We start from the raw sequence: 21,145 nt of genomic DNA, 5'->3' as shown, positions 1-21,145 counted from the left end.
TGAACTTTCTTCAGAAGTGGTTCATTATTATTTCAGATGCAATCTAAGATATTCCCATTCCAAACTTAAGATTGTACTGTAATATTTACGAAAAAAAAAATAAAATAAAAAATAATATATATATATATATATATATATATATATATATATCAAAAATCATTGATGTGCTTTGTTATCTTGTAATGAATCCAATCAGAAATAGTTCATTATTCCTCCTTTATACATTCTGTAATTTTCTGGCCAGTGTGAACAATTCAAAAATGTGCATAAAAAAATAAATAAATAAAATAAAAATATATATAATAATAAATTATTTCAAAAATATTATACTGGTATAATATTCAAGATATGCACTTTACATTGTGTGTTATGTACTTTCCAACACACAACCAGTATGTGTATGTATGCAGTTTTTATATGGAGGCAAAGAAATCTTGTTTCGTGGATTACTATAGAATAGCATTTTTTTTTTTTTTTTACCGTTAATCCTGAGGTTACGCAAGCTGGGAAGTATTTGGTCATTCTCCCTATTCTCCAGGCAATGTGATTATGATTTGATTCCCAAATTTGAAGAACCACTGAGGGGGGAAAATGGTTCAAAACTTAAGGTGAAATTGTTATGGCTGTTCAGTGAGAAATTTTTAACTTTAATGACACCAGCGCTGCAACTATTATTTTGGAACTTCCTCATCATTGGGAAAAAACTGTGCAGAGCACAGGAAACTATTTTGAAACTTTGTAAATGATCTGCATTGTTTTTGCTTAAATGCTTCTGATTGCTCCATTTCACAATTTATTGTTTAAAATTTTTAAAATACAGCTTAGAGAATATCATATTTGTTTGTACTTTCTACCTAACCTCTTACAGCTACCTACAATGTAATAATATAATTTGAAATGAGGTGGCATACACTTAAAAATGTATATCTTGAATTTCACTCAGGTATCATATTTTTGGAATAATTACATTAGACCAGTGCCACAACTTAAAAAGGGGCCCCATGTGTTTGTATCTATTGTATACATGAGCACACACACACACACACACATATATATATATACTTCCCTTTCGTAGATGGAAAGTTTGGTGTTTTCTTTTATGATTTTAAATGCATAAAATATAATAATCCAAATAAATATGATAAAAATGTAAATGAAGATCAGCTTATTTTCCTTTGTGCCTCTGTGCTGAGATGGTTTTATATATTTACATAATGAACAGCTGAAAGATAAGAAATGGGCATATACACTTGAACTCTCCAGCTTCAAGACAGAACCTAAGGAAAATAGCAAGTTTCCATTAATGACAGCACAACAGGCATTGTAAATACACATCTAAGGAACAGTATTGTTAAGTGGCTGTTCCTTTCAATGATTCCATATACATATTCTTTATTTCAGTATGAGGTCTATTTTCAAATAATGCAGCTCTGTTCTGCATCTCTCCTTTCTTAACCCAATGGCAATAAACTCTGAATGCACATCCATCAATAACCTGCAAAAAAAGAAAGATGACATCAATTTATGAAAAGCAAGCTGCATAGTTTTTCAGTACATCAACTTTAGAGAAATATCTAATATCTCATAAGTATTTTCACCAAGTACATCTTATTAAATAATATGAAGAAAGTGTATTAAATAGCCATATACAAAAAAAAAAAAAAAAAACCAGCACAAATTAAATAAATATAATAGCTACTAGGGGGACTTTGCCCCCAGCTCACTGTGCTTGCTTCTTTTGATAAAGTAAAATAAAATGCTTACAGAAGCTTCCGACACTGTGTGTCTCTTCCTTTGCTATGAATTCATAAATACGTTACATATGGAAATCAAGCAAGTTACCACGTGGTCATGTTAGATAAACATAGTGCGTGAACACAATTAAACAGAAGCTTGTTTTACCACAGTAAAACAAGCTTCTGTTACGCATTTTAGTATTTGCTACATATTACCATGTAACTTGCATCTCTCTTTTCCCATTAGCTGAATAAATATCACTAGGAGAAAAATTATTTTAATGTATAGAAAGATTTCTCATGCTATGACAGAGAGATTTCAATATATAGGTAGTTCTCGACTTTGCGAGTTAATTCGTCCCTAGCACACACTCGTAAAGTGGGAATTTATTTTCCATAGACAATGTTAAAAATAGGAGTTACATTATCAACAATGAAATTAGTTTATGTTTAAACAATGATTGATTTATCCAAATAAATGAAAACAGCCTGTAAAATCAAGCAAATTATAATAATAGAGAAATTATTTATGACTTACAAATGTTAAAGAATGTTTATTCTTCATCATTATCAACTAAATGCACACTTGTTGATCACTCATTATTGGCTCGGCACTCATTGGTTTGTTGCACAAGGAGTTGTCTTCTTCAGAAATGCTTCAAGAGGTGTTTATTTCTACGATAATCTTCTCTTTTCTTTATAAATTTCAATAGCATGCATAAGCATTTTTTAACAGAACACACAAATTGCAACTAACACAATTTGTGCGGAGTAACAAGTTTACAAAGCAAAAAAAGAATGAAGAGAAGATTCTTAAAATTTATTTATGTTTTTTATATGATTGAAGTTTTCAGTAAAGGGCAAACACATTTCACCAAAATAACATAAAAACCCATACAATTCCAGCTATCGGTATTTTCACAAATGCAATAACATTCAGTTTACTACTCGTTTATAATTGCTTGCAGTAACAAAAAAGCCCAATAAACCAGAAAGTGCAAATTGTTTTTATTGTTTTATGGTCGTGACTTCCAGAAATGTGCTTTAGAAAAATATCACAAGGTCATTCATAATTGGTTCTTCAAAATGTGGTTCAAACTTTCATTGATTTTTCCTTTAACAGGATTTAATTGGCATTATTTTAGCTTTTTAACTCTATTTATTTTTATTTATGTTTGAATTTATTCCTTCCTTCTGGTCTCCATCGGGTCGGCTATGATGTATATGTTTCATACATATACATCATAACAGAAACAGAGACCCTGCTTATTGTGGTGGCTCCTATGATTTTGGCTGCCGACCCCATGATGAAGTAGTTAAAGTCCTAGGACCCACTGCTTTAGGTACCATCATTGTTATCATTATTATTTTTATGTTAATCTTAATTTCAGGTAATCTGCTTTTACCTTGCAGGCATTCTCAATTTTCCATTGTAATTATGCTTGACAGGTCAGCATCCCTACCCAATACACTGATAATATACATTTGTCTATATTTCATTATGGTTGCCAGGTATTTCTGCTATAACTAGTAGTGCCCCCTGATCCATAACCCAGTTTAATAATTTAATACTTTTCTTTCTTGCTTAGTCATTTAGTAATGTCAATATATCCTATTATTTTTATCAATATTATATATATATATATATATATATATATGTTATGGACAAAGTGATTAATTGGGTTTTATTCATACTGCCTGGGCACTATATATAAGGACTGGAGATATTGGGCAGAGTGATAAAAATGTGTTAATTTATTACTTTGACCAGGCATTATAAATAATGTTTCCTGATCTCCAGGCACTGTGACATCCTATAAAGTTACAAAATATTTTTCAACGATTTTAACTTACTATGTTGGTCTGAAGGTTCGTTGCCTTCAGTAAAGATTATGTGCACTAATTGACAATGAAACAAACTATGAACTCTTAAAGTATTAAACAACAGTTATTTGTAAATTACATGGTTAAAAATTCTGAAAAATTCAAGTATGAAATTTCGAATATTCAAACAAAAAAAAAAAAAAAACACATTCTAATCCAGTATTTTTTTTATTTTATATAGAATTTGTTTTAGAAAATCGGATATAAATAAAATATTATCCTAACATTAAATTAACAAATCTTCTTAAAATGAACACAAAAATAATACATAACAGCATTGAACAAAATAGCTTTAGTTACAAACAAAAAATCAAAAGCAAAATGAATTAAAAACAAATAAAGCTAATTTTTATTTTTAATGAATCAAGAAAATTTGTCATAATTTTTCCTATTTATTCGAACAAAATAAAAATTGAGACTTTGGTGGCATTTGGAATTACATATTTTTTTATCTTTCCGACATTTACATCTATCAGAATTACAGCCACTTTTGCAGTTACATTTATTGTAACCTTGCCTGAAAACCAACAACATTCTTGAGCATTCTCTCAGTGAAATTTCCATATCTGGTACATCTTCAATGGCCAACAAATTTTCTTTGCAAATAGTAAATTCGTTTCTGGAATACAGTGGGTTTAATTTTTCATATTTGGTGCCCAATTTATAGAAATTTTGATTAGAAATTTCCAGAACAATGGCTAAAATATTTCTTCCATCATTGCATGCTCGGTCTACATCTGGTATTCGAATTCTCAAAGTTTCACCAACATTTGCAAGAGGATATTTTGAATATGAGTTGTTTAGCATTTTCTTTGCTTGCTTTTTTTAGATTTGAAAGAGCAGATATATTTAAAATTTTCTCTTCAATTTTTGAATTTCGTTTTCGTCTTCATTATTCATGACCTCTTCACTAGTTTGCCAAATCATTTTTTAAAGACGAAATTTCATCTAAAGATGGTGTTTGGGGGTGTTCAGCTGCACCATCAGTCGAGCATAGCATTTCTAGAGCTACATCATTTGTTGCAGTATTGACTTCTTTAATATTACTTCCACTTTCCTCTGGATCATTCTGATCTCCATGATTTTCGTTACCGTTTAATAGTACCTCCAAGTCCTTGTCTGTTCTTATGTCATTCAATAATTTGGAAGGTAAGTAAATTTTTAAGCCAATTCTCAACTTACAATCAAACACGGCTTTGTAGGGCTTATGATGAGCTCTATTTTTCATGATTTGCACAAATTTTAAGCCTTCCGACCATTTGGTGGTATTGTTAGTCTTTAGCCAAGAACTGAGGATGTTCTCGATATCTCGATTTGCCCTTTCTAATGAACATTGACTCAGTGAATATCTAGGTTTTCCGTGAACCATTTTAAGTTCGTCCCACATACTGCACATTTCTTCAATAATTTTGTTGCAAAATTCCCTACCATTATCACTCTAAAATATTTGGCACTCCAAAAATCGTGAATATGTCTAAGAGAACATATGCTACTTTTTCGGCCCTTTTTGTTTTTAAAGGACGAAGCTGTACAAATTTTGTGAGATGATCCTGATAAATGAGAATAAATTTATATTCTCAATCTGTAAGTATCATTAAGGGTATCCAATCCAATCCATGTGTTTTATAAGTTTTGCAGCTGCGGAGCTTTATTTAGCTGCTTTATTGACTTAATTGTTATATTAAATTATTTTCTGTAAGTAGCTTACAGACTTAGTCAAGATCCTTGGTTTATTCTGAATTTAGATAGTGAGATTTTGGAAGTTAATTAATACTTAGTGTCCATAGATTTACCACTCGTAACTTGCTGCCATTGTTATACGATACAACGTTATATCCCGTAAGATAGCATTAGCTAAGTATAGTATATAATATTATCAATTAATCAGTAAAATTTATTAATCTTGCTAAACTTCACTGTGAAGTAAATTTTTTTTACTTCACATATAATGACTTAGATTTTACAAACGTAACATTATTAATTAATACATAACTCGACACAGAAGTTATATAATGAAACTCAGAGATAATACTCGATACTGAAAAAAAAAAAAATATATATAGTGTTATAACAACATTGGGATATAAGTTTAGGGTTATAATTTTGCACTAAAATTGAATCGAAATCATGACTCAGACCAGAGCATCAAAGCAAAAGGTTCAAGCTAATGGGAGTGTTGTGGCTCAGGGGAGAACTGAGGGGGGGCAGTTGCCCTCTGAATCACAGCCTTTTAAAATGCACTGTTTGATGTTTGTGGAGCAATCAAGTACGGGACATGACATTGCCAAGGGGATGTCTTTGTGTGTGCGTGATGTAAGGAGTGTGAGGAAATCAAGCGGACAACTCAGCGTTGTTATGGGCCTATACGAGAGCTTGAAGGACAGGGTGGATGCCCTCGAAGGATCTAAATTGAGGGGCCTATCAAGCTCTCAGCTACCCACATCAATGCCAGAGCTTGCACTTGATTATCACACAACACAGCGGCAACCCCCAAGGCAGAATGCACTGGTCCCACAGAAACTAGCAGTAGTTGTGGGTGACTCTATTGTCAGGAAAACGGGAAAACATATGGTGTAAAAAGGATAGGTGGAACAGGACCAAACAGGGTATGTCTGCCAGGGGCAAAGGTTGATGACGTTGTAGAGCAGATATCATCTATTAAGGGCACAAAAGGTGACATTGTTGTACATGTTGGCACTAATGATATTAAGAGCAGGAGACCAGCAGAATTACTTAACAAGTACAGGTCATTGTTGACAAAAGCTGTGAATTAGGCTAGAATTTGAAAGTGTCTGCAATTCTGCCCAGACACGATAGGAGGGAGTATATGATGAGAGCCTTGTCGATCAACTCGGCCCTGGAGAGATTGTGCAAGGCTCAATGGGTAGAATTTTTCTCAGCATGGTCTGTGCTTTTTAACAGGAGAGACTGCTTCCAGAGGGATGGGATATACTTAAATATAAAGGGTGCAAGAATATTTGCTGTTGCTATCGAGGCAGAGTTAGGAGGGTAGGAAAACTACTAGCTTGGAGGGATACACAGACTAATAGATTAACAGTGGCCACTGGTAGATGTGAAAGTTATTCTTGCGCTGCTTCAATTGGAACAGCCTGGAAAACAAGATGCAGGGTATTGATATAACATGATATACAAGTAAACACATGGGTTGTGCTAGGGTAGCTAAGAATAGGAACAGGTGCATGTATACTTCCGAGTACACCAATGCCAGGAGTTTGGTAAATAAATGTAATGAATTTGAGGTGTTGGTCAAAACATCAAAGGCAGATATTGTTGGAATATCAGAGATGTGGTGTCACGCAGATATAAGGAATGCGGAACTGGAATTTAGGGAGTACAATGCGTTATTGTTGTTACTGTTATTTGGTTTTTTTTAGGAGCATTAGCAACTAAGGCCATATTACTCCAGGGATATGTGGTGGTCCTTTTCTGACCTTTCTGCATCCTCCGTATTTGGTGGTCACGGGCTCGAATCCCGGTCTAATCAAGAAGCGTGTGCTACGCACTGCTGCTCCTGCCCACCTGGCTACGGAGGTGCCATTACAATGTGTACAGGAAGGATTGACAGGATAGGAAGGCTATTAGTTAAGAAACACATAAAATCCAAGGAAGTGCAGCAAGTCGACATTGCTGGACAGTGCAGTGTCGAGTCAGTTTTGTGTGACAAAAGCACTGGGAGATCAAAATTGAGAGTAGGAGTGTGTTGTAGGCCTAATGACTCTGATAAAAAACTGTACAGGGAAATAGAGTGGGCCAGTAAATCAGAGAGTCTTATAATAAGGGATTTTAATTTTCTGGATATTGACTGGAATTTGTGGGTTGGCCATTCACACATTAGCAAGGATTTTCTGGATTTATTCAATGACTGTTTTCTACATCAGCATGTTCGGGAAGCATCTAGAAGGAGTAATACCCTTGATCTGATTATCAGTAGTGATTCTTTATGCATTAAGAAACTTCAGATAAAGGAACCACTAGGTGGTAGTGATCACAGTGTGCTGAAGTGGGATTTACTCAAAGAGCTAACTACTATCAGGGGTAAAGGGAAGGGTTACGGAAAGGTTTTTGCTTTCCTAAAGGCGACTACAGAGGTCTGAGACAGTATTTAAATTCTATATGGTGGGACCAACTGATGATGTTACAAACAGCAAATTCAAAATGGGAAGCATTCAAAGAACTTATCTTGGAAGCTACTAGGCTTTACATACCAACTAAGAAATATTGTTCAAGGTGTAGGCCTAAATGGATGTCTGATGAACTAATGAGACACGTGGAAGAGAAGAAAAATGCATAAGATACATATAAATTAACAGGTGACACAAAAGCCTAAGGTAGATATAAGACTGTATAATCAAGTCACAGAGGAGGTTTGGAAGGCAAAGGCAGATTATGAGAAATCTTTGGCAAAGAATGCAAAGAAAAACAGTAAACAGTTCTTTACTTATGTAAACTCCAGAAAGGAGGGGATGAATCAGATTGGTCCAGATATTGATGGTTCAACTGTTGATGATCCTGCTCAGGTGGCTAACAAACTAAATGAGTATTTTGTATCTACGTTCACACACAAGGAGTTATTCATGGAGGGGAATGCCAGAGATGAATTCAAGTCTGGCAGTGAGCTAGATGATTTTGTAATAACTGAGAGGAAAGTGGAGAAATTGTTGAAGATGAACATAAAAAAGGCACTCGGGGTGGATGGGATCTATCCAGTTATATTAAAGGAGGCCGCAATGGAAGTAAGAAAACCCTTAGCCATAATTATGAGAGTGTTCTTGGACTCAGGGTAGGTACCCATGGACTGAATATGTGCAAATGTGACCCCAATTCACAAAGGAGGATCAAAGGGCGGCACAAATAATTATAGACCTGTTAGTTTAACTTCTTTTCCAGGGAAATTAATGGAGACACTGGTTAAAGAAACACTGCAGGATCATCTACATGACTTCATTTATAGCTCAGATACAGCATGGTTTTGTTAAGGGGAAGTGTTGTCTGACGAATTTGATTGGATACTATGATGTGGTCACAAAGGAACTGGATGCAGGGAATAACTCTGATATCACATATTTGGATCTTAGAAAGGCTTTTGATACTATTGCACACGGAAAACTGCTGCACAAATTGGAGCAGTGTGGCATTGGAGGCAAATTGCTGCTATGGATAAACTGATGGTTGAGTGGGAGAAAACAGAGAGCGATAATCAATGGACACTGCTCTTCGTGGACTAATGTTATTAGTGGAGTCCTTTAGGGTTCAGTGTCGGGTTCATTGTTGTTTTCTGTATTTATAAATGATATACAGGAATTTTTCTAGTAGGGATAAGGATGTGATTATCTCCTTGTATAAGGCAATGGTCAGGCCACATCTTGAGTACTGTATACATGTCTGGAGGCCTCATTTTAAGAAGGATGTAGAACTGTTGGAATGAGTACAGCGAAGGGCAACAAGATTAGTGAATGGAATGAAGGTTTGCTCTTATGAAGAAAGGCTTAAGTTTTGCAGATTACAATGTCTGGAGACTAGGCACCTGCGAGGTGATATGATTGAGGTGTATAAAGCCTTGAATGGTTTGAGCATGCTCAATGCTGATGGGATTCTTCCTCTTATTCAGAATAATTACCTGAGAGAGCATAAATTCAAATTGAAGAAAGACAGTTGTATGATCAATGTGCGGAAGTTGCCTTGAGCCACCAGGTAGTTGATTGGTGGAACAGACTTCCATCTTTTGTTGTTGAAGTTGATAGCCTAAATAAATTTAAGGCTGAGCTGGACAGGTATTTAGAATGAACGGAGGAGTGAAATGGAAGAGGGTTTTTTTTTTTTTTTTTTTTTTGGACTGATGCTGCATAAGCTTGCTTTCTTGCATCGTATGCCTCTACTAATGCTATCTCCTTGACTTTGCTTGTCTATCAGGTCAACTTGACATCTGGAATTCATTTCATTGCAGATAATTGGCCTTACTACTAAACCCTTTTTGGGAACCTTCTGTTTCTTTTGAAAAATTGCAATTAAATTTAGGTAAATCACAATCATTTCCAGCATTATGTTTTTATACTTTTTATTTAATTCTTTTTCCATGGGATTTCTACCACCATGACCGATTGAAATATGAGTTTCATTAAGTATTTGAAATGCTTCATCTATATGCACATAATATTTAATAGAAGAATTACCTTCCTTCATTGGAACAATCAACTTTTCGATGTCTCCTATAGAAACAACGTCATATCTACACAAACGTCGGCGTTTTTCGGGTGACTTTGATGATTTTTTCATTTTTGCCTCTTACTTTTTTGACAACATTAAAGTATTTGGGTGTTATAGTGTTTATTCACTAATGACTTGTATAATTGGTTATTGAATTGATTATATTGAATCTCGAAGCATATCACTTGCAGAAACTCCATATCTTTAAAATTTTGAGAGTATTCGTCAAAAATTTAAATATTATTTCATGACAAAACAAAATCAAGAGCTCTAATTATGAGTTCGTACTGACTGACACATGCATTTAAATGGACATCTCACTTCTACTACACAGGACCACAAACAATCTCATTGAGTGGCATGATTATTTAATAGATAACAGTCTCACATTCTTTAATAGTCAACGGACCAATAGGAGCAGAAGCGGTTTTAAAGAGCAGGAATAGAGAAAACCAAAGACAAATTATTGACAAAAAACTGTTTATTCACTAACGACTAGTATAATCGGTTATTGAATCAGTTTTTCATATCTCCATATCTTTAAAATTTTGAGGGTATTTGTCAAATATTTAAATATTTTCATGAAATATTATTTCATGAAAAAAAAAAAAAAAATCAAGAGCAAAAACACACTAATTATGAGTTCATACTGACTGACACATGCATTTATATGGACATCTCACTCCTACTACACAGGACCGCACAGCCTGGAGATCACGAAACATTATTTATAATGCCCAGTCACAGTAATAAATTAACACATTATTATCACTCTGCCCAATATCTCCAGTATATTCCAAATTATTTTTAGGCTTTCGGCTACAGTTTTTGTCTTGTTACCCCTTCTCTACTCTCCCAATTACGATTAATTGTTAGGTTTATGTTAAATTTTGTATTACTTTTTCAATTCGTAATTTCAGTATTTTTATATATATATATCCCCCGCAACCCTACAATGCTTGCCAATCTGTATTAGTGGCATGTGATATAAGAAAGCAAGTGTATGCAGCATCAGCCAAAAAAAAAAAAAAAAAAAAAAAATCACACCATTCCCTCCAAATTCCTGTTCCACACAAGTTCCTCCTTAAATTTATTCATCCTATCAACTTCCACAACGACAGATGGAAGTTTCTTCCAGCAATTAACCACCTGCTGGCTAAAGGCAAATTTCCGCACATCTATTCTACATCTGTATTTTCTTAATTTGAATTTATGCCCCCTTAGGTTCGTAATCTAAACAAATGGAAGGATCCCATCAGAATTCAGCATGCTCAACCCATTCAAGGCCTTATACACCTCAATCAGATCACCACGCAGGTGCCTAGTCTCCAGCCACTGCAATTTGCAGAACTTTAGCCTCTCTTGGTAAGAGGATCTTCATTCCCCTCACCAATCTTGTTGCCCTTCTCTGTACACGTTCAAGCAAATCTATATCCTTCCTAAAATGAGGCCTCCAGACCTGTATGCAGTACTCAAGTCACGGCCTGACCATTGCCTTATACAGAGGGACAATCACCTCCTTTTCCCTGCTAGCAAAATTCCTATATATCATTGACAAAACCCGATGACCTGCCCTGGCAGCCTGTCTGCATTGCTCAGAAAACTTCATATCTGACTGCACAATTACTCCCAAGTCTTTTTAATTTTCTACCTCCTTAAGTGTAGTACCACACAGTTGGTACTTTTCTCTCGGGTAACTTCTACCCATATACAGTACTTTGCATTTGTCAAGGTTAAACTTCAGTTGCCACTTCCTAGCCCATCTGCCCAAATTATCTAGATCCTGTTGCAGTAGCACACTGCCATTAACCACCCTGCTAACCTTTGTATTATCTGCAAACTTCAACACTAAGCCCGATATACCTTCATCAATATCATTGATAAATATACAAAACAACAGTGGACCCAACACCGAACCCTGTGGGACTCCACTAATAACATTAGTCCATGAAGAGCAGCACCCATTGATTACCACCCTGTCTTCTCCCACTTAACCATCCTTTTATCCATTGTAGCAACTTACCCTTAATACCATTCTGCTCCAATTTGTACAATAGTCTTCCATGCGCAACAGAGTCAAAAGCTTTCCTGAAATCCAAATATATGATATCAAAATTATTTTTTGCATCCAGTTCCTTTGTAACCACATCATAATAACCAATCAAATTTGTCAGACAAGACTTTCCCTTAACAAACCCATGCTGTGTCTGAATTATTCCTGCAGTCTTGTCTAGGTGATCCTGCAATGCATCTTTAACCAGTGACTCCATTATTTTACCCAGAACAGAAGTTAAACTAACTAGTCTGTAATTACTCGTGTCACCCTTCGATCCCCCTTTGTGAATTGGGGATACATTTGCACATCTCCAGTCTGTGGGAACCTCTCCTGAGTCCAAGGATGCTCTTATAATTATGGTTAAGGGTTTGCTTAGTTGCTTTGCCGCCTCCTTTAATATAACTGGATTGATCCCATCCACCCGAGGCGCTTTTCTTATGTTTAACTTCATCAAATTCTCCTCCACTTTGCTCTCAGTTATTACAAAATCATTAAGCACCCTGCTACAATTTGATAACCTTCTGCCATTTTCAAACCTAACCGACTCCTCATGTGTGAATATAGATGCAAAATACTCATTCAGTTTGTTTGCTATCTGAGCAGGATCATCAATAGTCGAACCATCGATGTCAAGTGGACCAATCAGATTCATCCCCTTCCTTTTAGAGTTTATATAAGTAAAGAAATCCTTGCTGTTTTTCTTAGCATTCTTTGCCAAAGATTTCTCGTAATCTGCCTTCGCCTGCCTAATCTCCTTTGTGACCTGATTACAGACTAGCTTATATCTGCCTTAGGCTTCCGAGTCGCTTGATAATTTATATGCATCCCATGCATTTTTCTTCTCTGTTACGAGTCTCATTAGTTCATTTGATAGCCACTTAGGCCTAAACCTTGAACAATATTTCTTAATAGGTAAGAAACGTTTAGTAGCTTCCACGATTAATTCCTTGAATGCTTCCCACTTACAGAATTTACTGTTGGTAACACTGTCAGTTGATCCCACTGTACAGAATTTAAAAACTGTCTGAGACCACTGTACTCACCTTTACGGAAGCAAAAACCCTTTCCTTTACCCCCTGATGGTAATTATATCTTAAAGGAAATCCCACATCAGTACACTGTGTTCACTGCTACCTATTGGTTCCTTTATCTGAAAATTCTTAATACACGATTGATCACTGCTGATAACCATATCAAAAGTATTACTCTCTCTGGTTGCCTCTCGAACGTGCTGCTGTAGAAAACAATCATCCAATAAATCCACAAAAGTCTGACTAGTGTGTGAGTGACTAACCCACAAGTTCCAGTCAGTATCTGGGAAGTTAAAATCCCCCATTATAAGACATTCTGATTTACTAGCCCACTCTATTTCTCTGTACAATTGTTCATTGTACTCATTTGAGTCCTTAGGCCTATAACACACTCCTGCTCTTATTTTTGTTTTCACAGTGCTTATGCCACACCAAACTGACTCAACAGTGCACTGTTCATCTAAATCAGCTGGGTGCACTTTTTTTGATTTTATGTTTTTCTTAATTAACAGCATAACACCTCCCTTCCTATCCTGTCTATCCTTTCTGTACACATTGTACTCCCCAAATTCAGTTCTGCATTCCTTATATCTGTGTAACACCATGTCTCTGCTATCCCAACAATATCCGCCTTTGATGTCTTGACCAACACTTCAAATTCATCAAATTTATTTACTATACTTCTAGGATTGGTATACATGCAAGTATTGTCACTGATATCATTCTTACAACTAAAATTACTATCTATCTAAATTAGATAGTATGAATCAGAGCTGTGCTACTCAATATGTTCTACGTTGATAATAATATTAGTAAAATAATAAGAGGAGTTTACCTCAATATAGTGCGTAGAACACTTCCGTATGATACCCTCCAGAAATTAAAACGAAAAAATCGACAACTTACCTTAAACTGTTAGTTGAGGCTAACTACATCACCTTTCGAGACAAGGTGTACAAACAAATTTTTGGATTACCAATGGGTTTGAGCCTGAGTGGCTTAATGTCAGAGATCTATCTCTCAACGATTGAGCAGATACATTTAACACCTTTTCGAACCCATATCACATACTATGGGAGGTATTTAGACGATGTTCTAGTTATTACCGATAGTAATACTATCCAAGACATTTTACATTTGTTTAATAATATTCATTCTAGACTCATATTTACATTGGAAATGGAGGATACGGATACTAAGTCATTAAACTTTCTAAATTTCATGCTTACCTGGGACTCGAATAAAATACAATTTAGCATCTATCGAAAACCTACAAACACCAGTATGCTTCTACATTATAATAGGTATCACCCGTTCACCTACAAAAGATCGATTATCTTTAATCAATTTCTTAATGCCTATAAATATTCAACGACGGATTCTGCTTTGGACTCAGAAATACAAATATTAACTAGCAGATTCTTAAACAGGGGTTATTCCATTACCACAATAAACCGAATTAGGGTAGAAGCTAAGGATAGGATACAAAATACTACACCAATCAATAATAGTAATATCAAAAAATACTTTATTTCTGTCCCATATGTTGAACAGTGGCACAAACAGCTTAACAGATTCTTTAAAGATACCGAATTTAAAATTGTAGCTAGGCCAATATGGAAGTTACACACTATACTGAACAATCGCTCGGTTCTTTCAGCGTTCGCAATACAAATTAATGATCTGGTATACAACATTTCTTGCGGTGATTGCGACTCGTCTTATCAAGGTTTGACCCGATTTTCTCTTAATATTCGTGTAAATCAACATGAAGCTTCAGTTTGTGCTTCTCGTTCAGCAGCGTCAGAATTAGCCTTTCATGCCATTAACGAAAAACATACTTTTTTATTTAACGAGGCCAAAATACTTAACGTTCAACGTAATTATACGCGACTATTAATTGCAGAAACCGTTGAAATGAAATTACACGAGAATTCTGTTAATGTTCGGCGGCCATATTTGATCTCCGATGCGTGGACCTTTACGCGCATGCGCGAAGACAAATAATCTCTATTTAAGTATCAAGTTTAACCCGATTCGGTAATTTTCATTCCTGTGATCACGACATACGGTCGAAAAGCGTTGTCAGCTTCAAGAAGGAAAATCGTTTTGAATATTTTCGTTAGATTCTTTTAATTGCGTTAATTTGATTTTTAATTGTTTTAAATTGATTATTTAATTATTTATATTTTTCTCTAATGTACCGGTAAGTTGGCGATTTTTTCGTTTTAATTTCTGGAGGGTATCATACGGAAGTTTTCTACGCACTATATTGAGGTAAACTCCTCTTATTATTTTACTAATATCTATCTAAATAAACAAAATCACAAAACAATCATTCTGTTACTCTTCGGGCCTCTAATGCCACAAAATGTTTAATCATGAATATTCGTACTATCCATAATATCATTTTGCACTGATAATATTGCCAGATTTGACATACATTCTTGAGACATGGCAGGTTTTAACTAGTTTTAGATAATTCTCAATTTTGAAAAGCTTTCTTCTGAAACTACTGACACAGGCAGAGCAAAATAAATTTGTTGAGCTACTGATGTATTTGGAAATGAATCAGTTAGATTATTTTTACAAATAAAATCCAGAACTTGGCTTGGAAACTTACTTGAATGAAACAATGAAAAGTTTTCAGTTCATCAAACAGGGCTACACCATCAATATCACTTTCATTTTGATTTTTATTAGTCAATTTTAAATGCAAATCTTTGCAGTGTTTTAATATTTCATTTTATCTCACTCTTTTAATTTATTTATGTTATTGATAATGTTAAATATTTAATTGTCTCTCTTTTTAAAAACTAAAATCATCAGGTGAGATGGGAAAAAAAATAATTCTAATTTTTTTTTTTGAGGATCACCAATTTTTTTTAAATCAAAATTTCTTTTTTTCCCCTTCTATTTTTTAAGATCACTCAAGTCTGAAAAAATTGCATAATCTCTAAAATATCTCACATTTGTTTATAGAAGTCTGAAAAGTGATCTGTTCTGTATTCTTTAAAGTGATTTATAACATTTTGGTATGTATGTATGTATGCATATGGGTAGCAATAATCCCAAAAAAAATTACACCCATATAATTATCTTGCATTTTTTAATGTTAAACCTCAATTTCCACTTCTCAACCCATTTGTCCACTAACTTTTCTAGATCTTGTAGTAGTATGCCTTGATTCCTGTTGTTAAACACTCTGCCAATTTTCTTATCATTAACAAACTTCAACATTAAGCTTAAATATGTTTTCATCAATGTTGTCAATAAATACCAAAAACAATAACTGGCTCAGCAATGACTTCACTAATAACAGCAGTCCAAGAAGAGCAATGCCCACTAATAACCACCTCTGTCTTCTGCCACTCAACCATCTTTTTATCCATAGCAGTTGCCTCTAATTTGTCTCTAATAATGCACTGCACCAATTTGTACAGCAGTCTTTCATGTGGAAAGGTGCCAAAAGCTTAAGTAAAATCTATGATGTCAAAATTACTTTTTTGTATTCAGTTTCTTTGTTGTTGCATCATATTAGCTATTCATATTGATCAGATAAGATTTGCACTTAACAAATCCGTGCAACAATTGCCATATAACTGCATTTTGGTGAGATGGTTCCAGTACTTCTTTAACAAATGATTCCACTATTTATCCTGGAACATAAGTTAAGTCTACAGGTATGGAATTACCTATAAGCTTGAATTCTGTAAGGCTGTAATTAAACTGCACAAACCCTGTCAGCCAGTGGAGGCTGGCAAGGCTTGTGCAGGATAACTGAGGGTCCCCACTCTTTCTACTATGTGACAAATGGATATAGTCACTGTGTCAATCAACTCTCACAACTCTTGTGAAGAAATCCAGGTCCTTTTCTTGACCCATTTTGTTCTATCTATTCATCATTGAGTGTACATGCCTTTTATATCCTACTTTTAACTGGTAACCTCTGCCTGCCATGTCACATGGCTTCTGGAATTAACCATTATTTCTTAGTTGTTATTTGGTTTTTAGGAGCATTACCAACTAAGGCCATATTGCTCTGGGGATATGGTGGTCATTCCCTGACCTTTCCGCATCTTCTGTATTTGGTGGTCATGGGCTCGAACCTCGGTCTAATCAAGAAGCTTGTGCTACGCACTGCTGCTCCTGCCCACCTGGCTACGGAGACACCTTATTTCTTAGTGATAAGATGTCTGGATCAATACATATTGGAAGAAACTGTATTTTATAATTATGTGGGCATGTATGAATCAGCACAACAATGCATGAATATGTTGCAGCTCTCAAAATATTTTGGTGAAAGTTTATAAAAAAAAAATCATTTTCCTTGAAAGACAGGGATTCATTACTCAACTTTATTGCTGAAAAATAAGAAATTAACTTTTATATCAAATAACATCCAAAGATAGCTGTTTGAATGCTCAATTATATAATTCAAAATATAAAACATTCCTTTAATTAATTGAAAGAGTCAGTTTATCCCTACCTTCCTTAGAGTTTTAATGCGATAGGGATCAGTCCTTGCAATGTCTACTGACAAAGGTTCTGGAGTATATTTTAACTTCTTTAACCTGACCATGGCTCTCACACACAAAATTGCAAACTGAAATTTAAATAAATATATTTAATTGAACTAGTAACTACTACCAATTACTAACTAGCACATCTTTAATACTCATATATGACAATTAATAAGGAAAATAAAGACATACAAAAGATAAATTTATTACTACTGATATCAATGTGGGCATAAATTGGTAATCATATGCCAACAATAATAAGAACATAATAACAATTTCCAGGTGCTTCATTATGTATGAATCTTAGCCTACTTCAATTAAAAACTATGAACAATACATGCTATTTAACAAGAACAAGTTTATAAAGATTAATAAAGTAAAAAAATATAACACGTGCATATAACATAACTCTTAGGATCAGATGATAATACAGGTTTCATTTTTCTTAATTTACTGAAGTTGGGCAAGATTTGTATTCACCAAAATGTCCAGACATCAATTTATTTTATTACATTCATTCATTTATTCTTAGAGTTGACAACTGATTACTGGCCAATGACTGTAGTGACTTTGGCAATAATAATTTATCTTTTACATATAAAAGATAAATTTTTAATTTATTAATCTTTTCAATTATTGAGAACACATACCCTTCTCCAGAACACAGGTTTTGGCAAAGTGAGGGGAAGGGGGAAAACAAACTTAACCCTGATTCAATGATTCAAATGGAGAGAAACAAATAATCTGAGCAAGTTCTTGTTTAGCTGAAATCTTGGCTAAACTACTTTCTTTTTCCTGGAAACCATCTTCTTTTTAATTTGATCACTTGAAATTTACACGACTACCATAAAATTATTATCCTACTTAAACTCCCTTCACACAATTTGCATATAAAGTTTACAGAATCTGATTAAGAGAGTTGTAATTTGTTTGAATTTACTATAAGTACTAAGTTAGCGGCACCTATGTTTTGGTGATTATTACCATATCTGAAACAACTGCCTGAAGTAGTCTTAATTTATTATTCACAAAATACAGATAAGCACAGTCTAAAAAGACAGAATTTAATGTACATATGTGGTCCACCCTAGCCACAATAATCAAAACTTTATGGTTTGTTAAACAAATTATAATGGGCCCAACATCATCTTCATAAGGGGCATTTAATAATATCTTATTCCCTATTATTTATTGGTTATTTTTTTTTTTTTTTTAGGAGCATTAGCAACTAAGGCCATACTGCTCCGGGGATCTGCAGTGGTCATTACTTGACCTTTCCGCATCCTCTGTATTTGGTGGTCACGGGCTCGAACCCCGGTCTAATCAAGCGTGTGCTACGCACTGCTGCTTCTGCCCACCTGGCTATGGAGGCACCTCCTATTATTTATATTGTGCAGAAATAGTATATATTAACTGAATAAGTGAACCCATTTGAATGTTGAGTCAGTAGATGAGTGCACTCTAACAAAGGCAAACGAAACTGTTGACGTTAACTAAATACTTGAGTATTTAATGATTCAAACTCTACTTCCATGAATTAACACTGAACCATGAATTCACAAGAGTGAGATTTTCTATTAAATTATATAAAATTTTATTTTATGGGACCAAGTGATGAAGGATCCTTCCCAAAGTTAACTGCCATCTGCTTACTGGCTCACACTATAAAACAACTTCACAACCATTTGTTTGTCAATTGTATTTCCCTGAAACAATTTAATAATGCTGTAGCATTATTTTGTAGAGATCCAACTGTTTATAAATTCAAAAGAATTTAAAAATTTTATGAACTTTATTATCTATGATAATTTCTCTATATAAAAAAGTATATCAATAAAATACTATTTTAATGTTTAATATGTTTAATTTTTTATTTTAAAACAACTTTCTGAAAGTGATAAAGCCAAGAAACCTATAGTAAAAAGAAACCCAAATAAAAAATTAGTCATGATGAACTGAAGACGATAAATGGGGAGAAAGATAAACACTGAAAAGGACAAAATTGAGTAAACTGAGTCATTAGAAAGTAGAACAAGTATTAAGGAAAAACAAAGGACTTAAATCAGCAGTCATGAGCAGTAATACAGAAAGACAAATGATTCTGAATCTTAAGAATAGTGATGGTGTACTTATTAATAGCAGAAGACTACTATAAAGAATTATATAAGGAGCAAGGGAATGATACCAGCAGCAGGGAAGATAGATCACAAATTAACAACACATACAACATACCTAATATCCTTCCTGATAGAACATATGTTGAAGAATCAAAAGCCCCCAAGGTGAAGATGAAGTCACTGTATAGTTGTCAAAATTAGGACGAAGAGACACGACACTTAAGGAGGGGAATCATGCAGTCATAATTTTGCTGCATAAGAAAGAAGATAAATTGGAAATTATAGACCAATTAGCTTGTTGTCCCACATCTATAAATTGTTCATAAGGCTCATTATTAATAGATTAGATAGAATACTTGATGAGAATCAACCAAAAGAGCAAGCTGGCTTTAGGACAGGATTCTCAACAATAGATCACCTCGACATAATATCACAGTTAACGAAATTTCTGGGGAATGTTAAGGAGTCAAATTGCTGTAAAATAAGTGATGTAGTAGTAGTAGTGGCATGTGATGCAAGAAAGCAAGTGTATGAGCTTATGCAGCATCAGCCAAAAAAAAAAAAAAAATCACACCATTCCCTCCAAATGCCAGTCAAGTTCCTCCTTAAATTTATTTAACCTATCAACTTCCACGACAGATAGAAGTTTGTTCCAGCAATTAACCACCCGCTGGCTAAAGGAAAATTTCTGCACATCTATTCTACACCTGTCTTTTCTTAATTTGAATTTATGCTCCCTTAGGTTCGTAATCTGAACAAGTGGAAGGATCCCATCAGAATTCAGCGTGCTCAACCCATTCAAGGCCTTATACACCTCAATCAGATCATCACGCAGGTACCTAGTCTCCAGGTACTGCAATTTGCAGCATTTAAACCTCTCTTGGTAAGAGGATCCCTTTATTCCCCTCACCAATCTTGTTGCCCTTCTCTGTACATGCTCAAGCAAATCTACATCCTTCCTAAAATGATCTGTACGCAGTATTCAAGGTGTAGCCTGACCACTGCTTTATACAGAGGGACAATCACCTCATTTTCCCGGCTAGCAAACTTCCTATATTTCATTTACAAAACCCCGTGACCTGGCTTGGCAGCCTGTCTGCATTGCTCAGAAAACTTCATATCTGACTGCACAATTACTCCCAGGTCTTTTTCATTTTCTACCACCTTAAGTGTAGTACCACACAGTTGGTACGTTTCTCTGGGGTTACTTCTACCCATATGCAGTACTTTGCATTTGTCAAGGTTAAACTTCAGATGCCACTTCTTAGCCCATCTGCCCAAATTTTCTAGATCCTGTTGCAGTAGCACACTGCCATTACTGTCATTAACAACCCTGCCAACCTTTGTATTATCTGCAAACTTCGACACTAAGCCTGATATACCTTCATCAATATCATTGATAAATATACAAAACAACAGTGGACCCAACACTGAACTCTGTGGGACTCCACTAAAAAAATTAGTCCACAAAGAGCAGCACCCATTGATTACCACCCTCTGTCTTCTCCCATTCAACCATCCTTTTATCCCTTGTAGCAACTTCCCCTTAATACCATTCTGTTCCAATTTGTAC

At 34.7% G+C, this 21,145-nt stretch overlaps 1 protein-coding gene across 3 annotated transcripts in view; it reads right to left on the bottom strand.

Moving 5' to 3' along the window:
* Positions 1 to 170: 170 nt before the first annotated feature.
* Positions 171 to 21,145, bottom strand: part of PhKgamma (phosphorylase kinase gamma) — a 318,732-nt gene continuing 297,757 nt past the window's right edge. For all 3 annotated transcript variants that reach the window (XM_090374302.1, XM_090374304.1, XM_090374303.1), the window contains exons 13-14: positions 17,422 to 17,538; positions 171 to 1,495 (exon numbers count right to left, since the gene is read on the bottom strand). In XM_090374302.1, the coding sequence (XP_090230428.1) occupies positions 1,352 to 1,495; positions 17,422 to 17,538 (261 nt within the window). In that variant the 3' untranslated portion in view covers positions 171 to 1,351. The remainder of the gene's footprint in view (positions 1,496 to 17,421; positions 17,539 to 21,145) is intronic.

The sequence above is a fragment of the Mastigoproctus giganteus genome, chromosome 5 (assembly GCF_048544385.1).
Source record: "Mastigoproctus giganteus isolate SK-2022 chromosome 5, ASM4854438v1, whole genome shotgun sequence".
Lineage (NCBI taxonomy): Eukaryota > Metazoa > Arthropoda > Arachnida > Uropygi > Thelyphonidae > Mastigoproctus > Mastigoproctus giganteus.
This window is presented reverse-complemented; position numbering and strand designations above follow the sequence as displayed.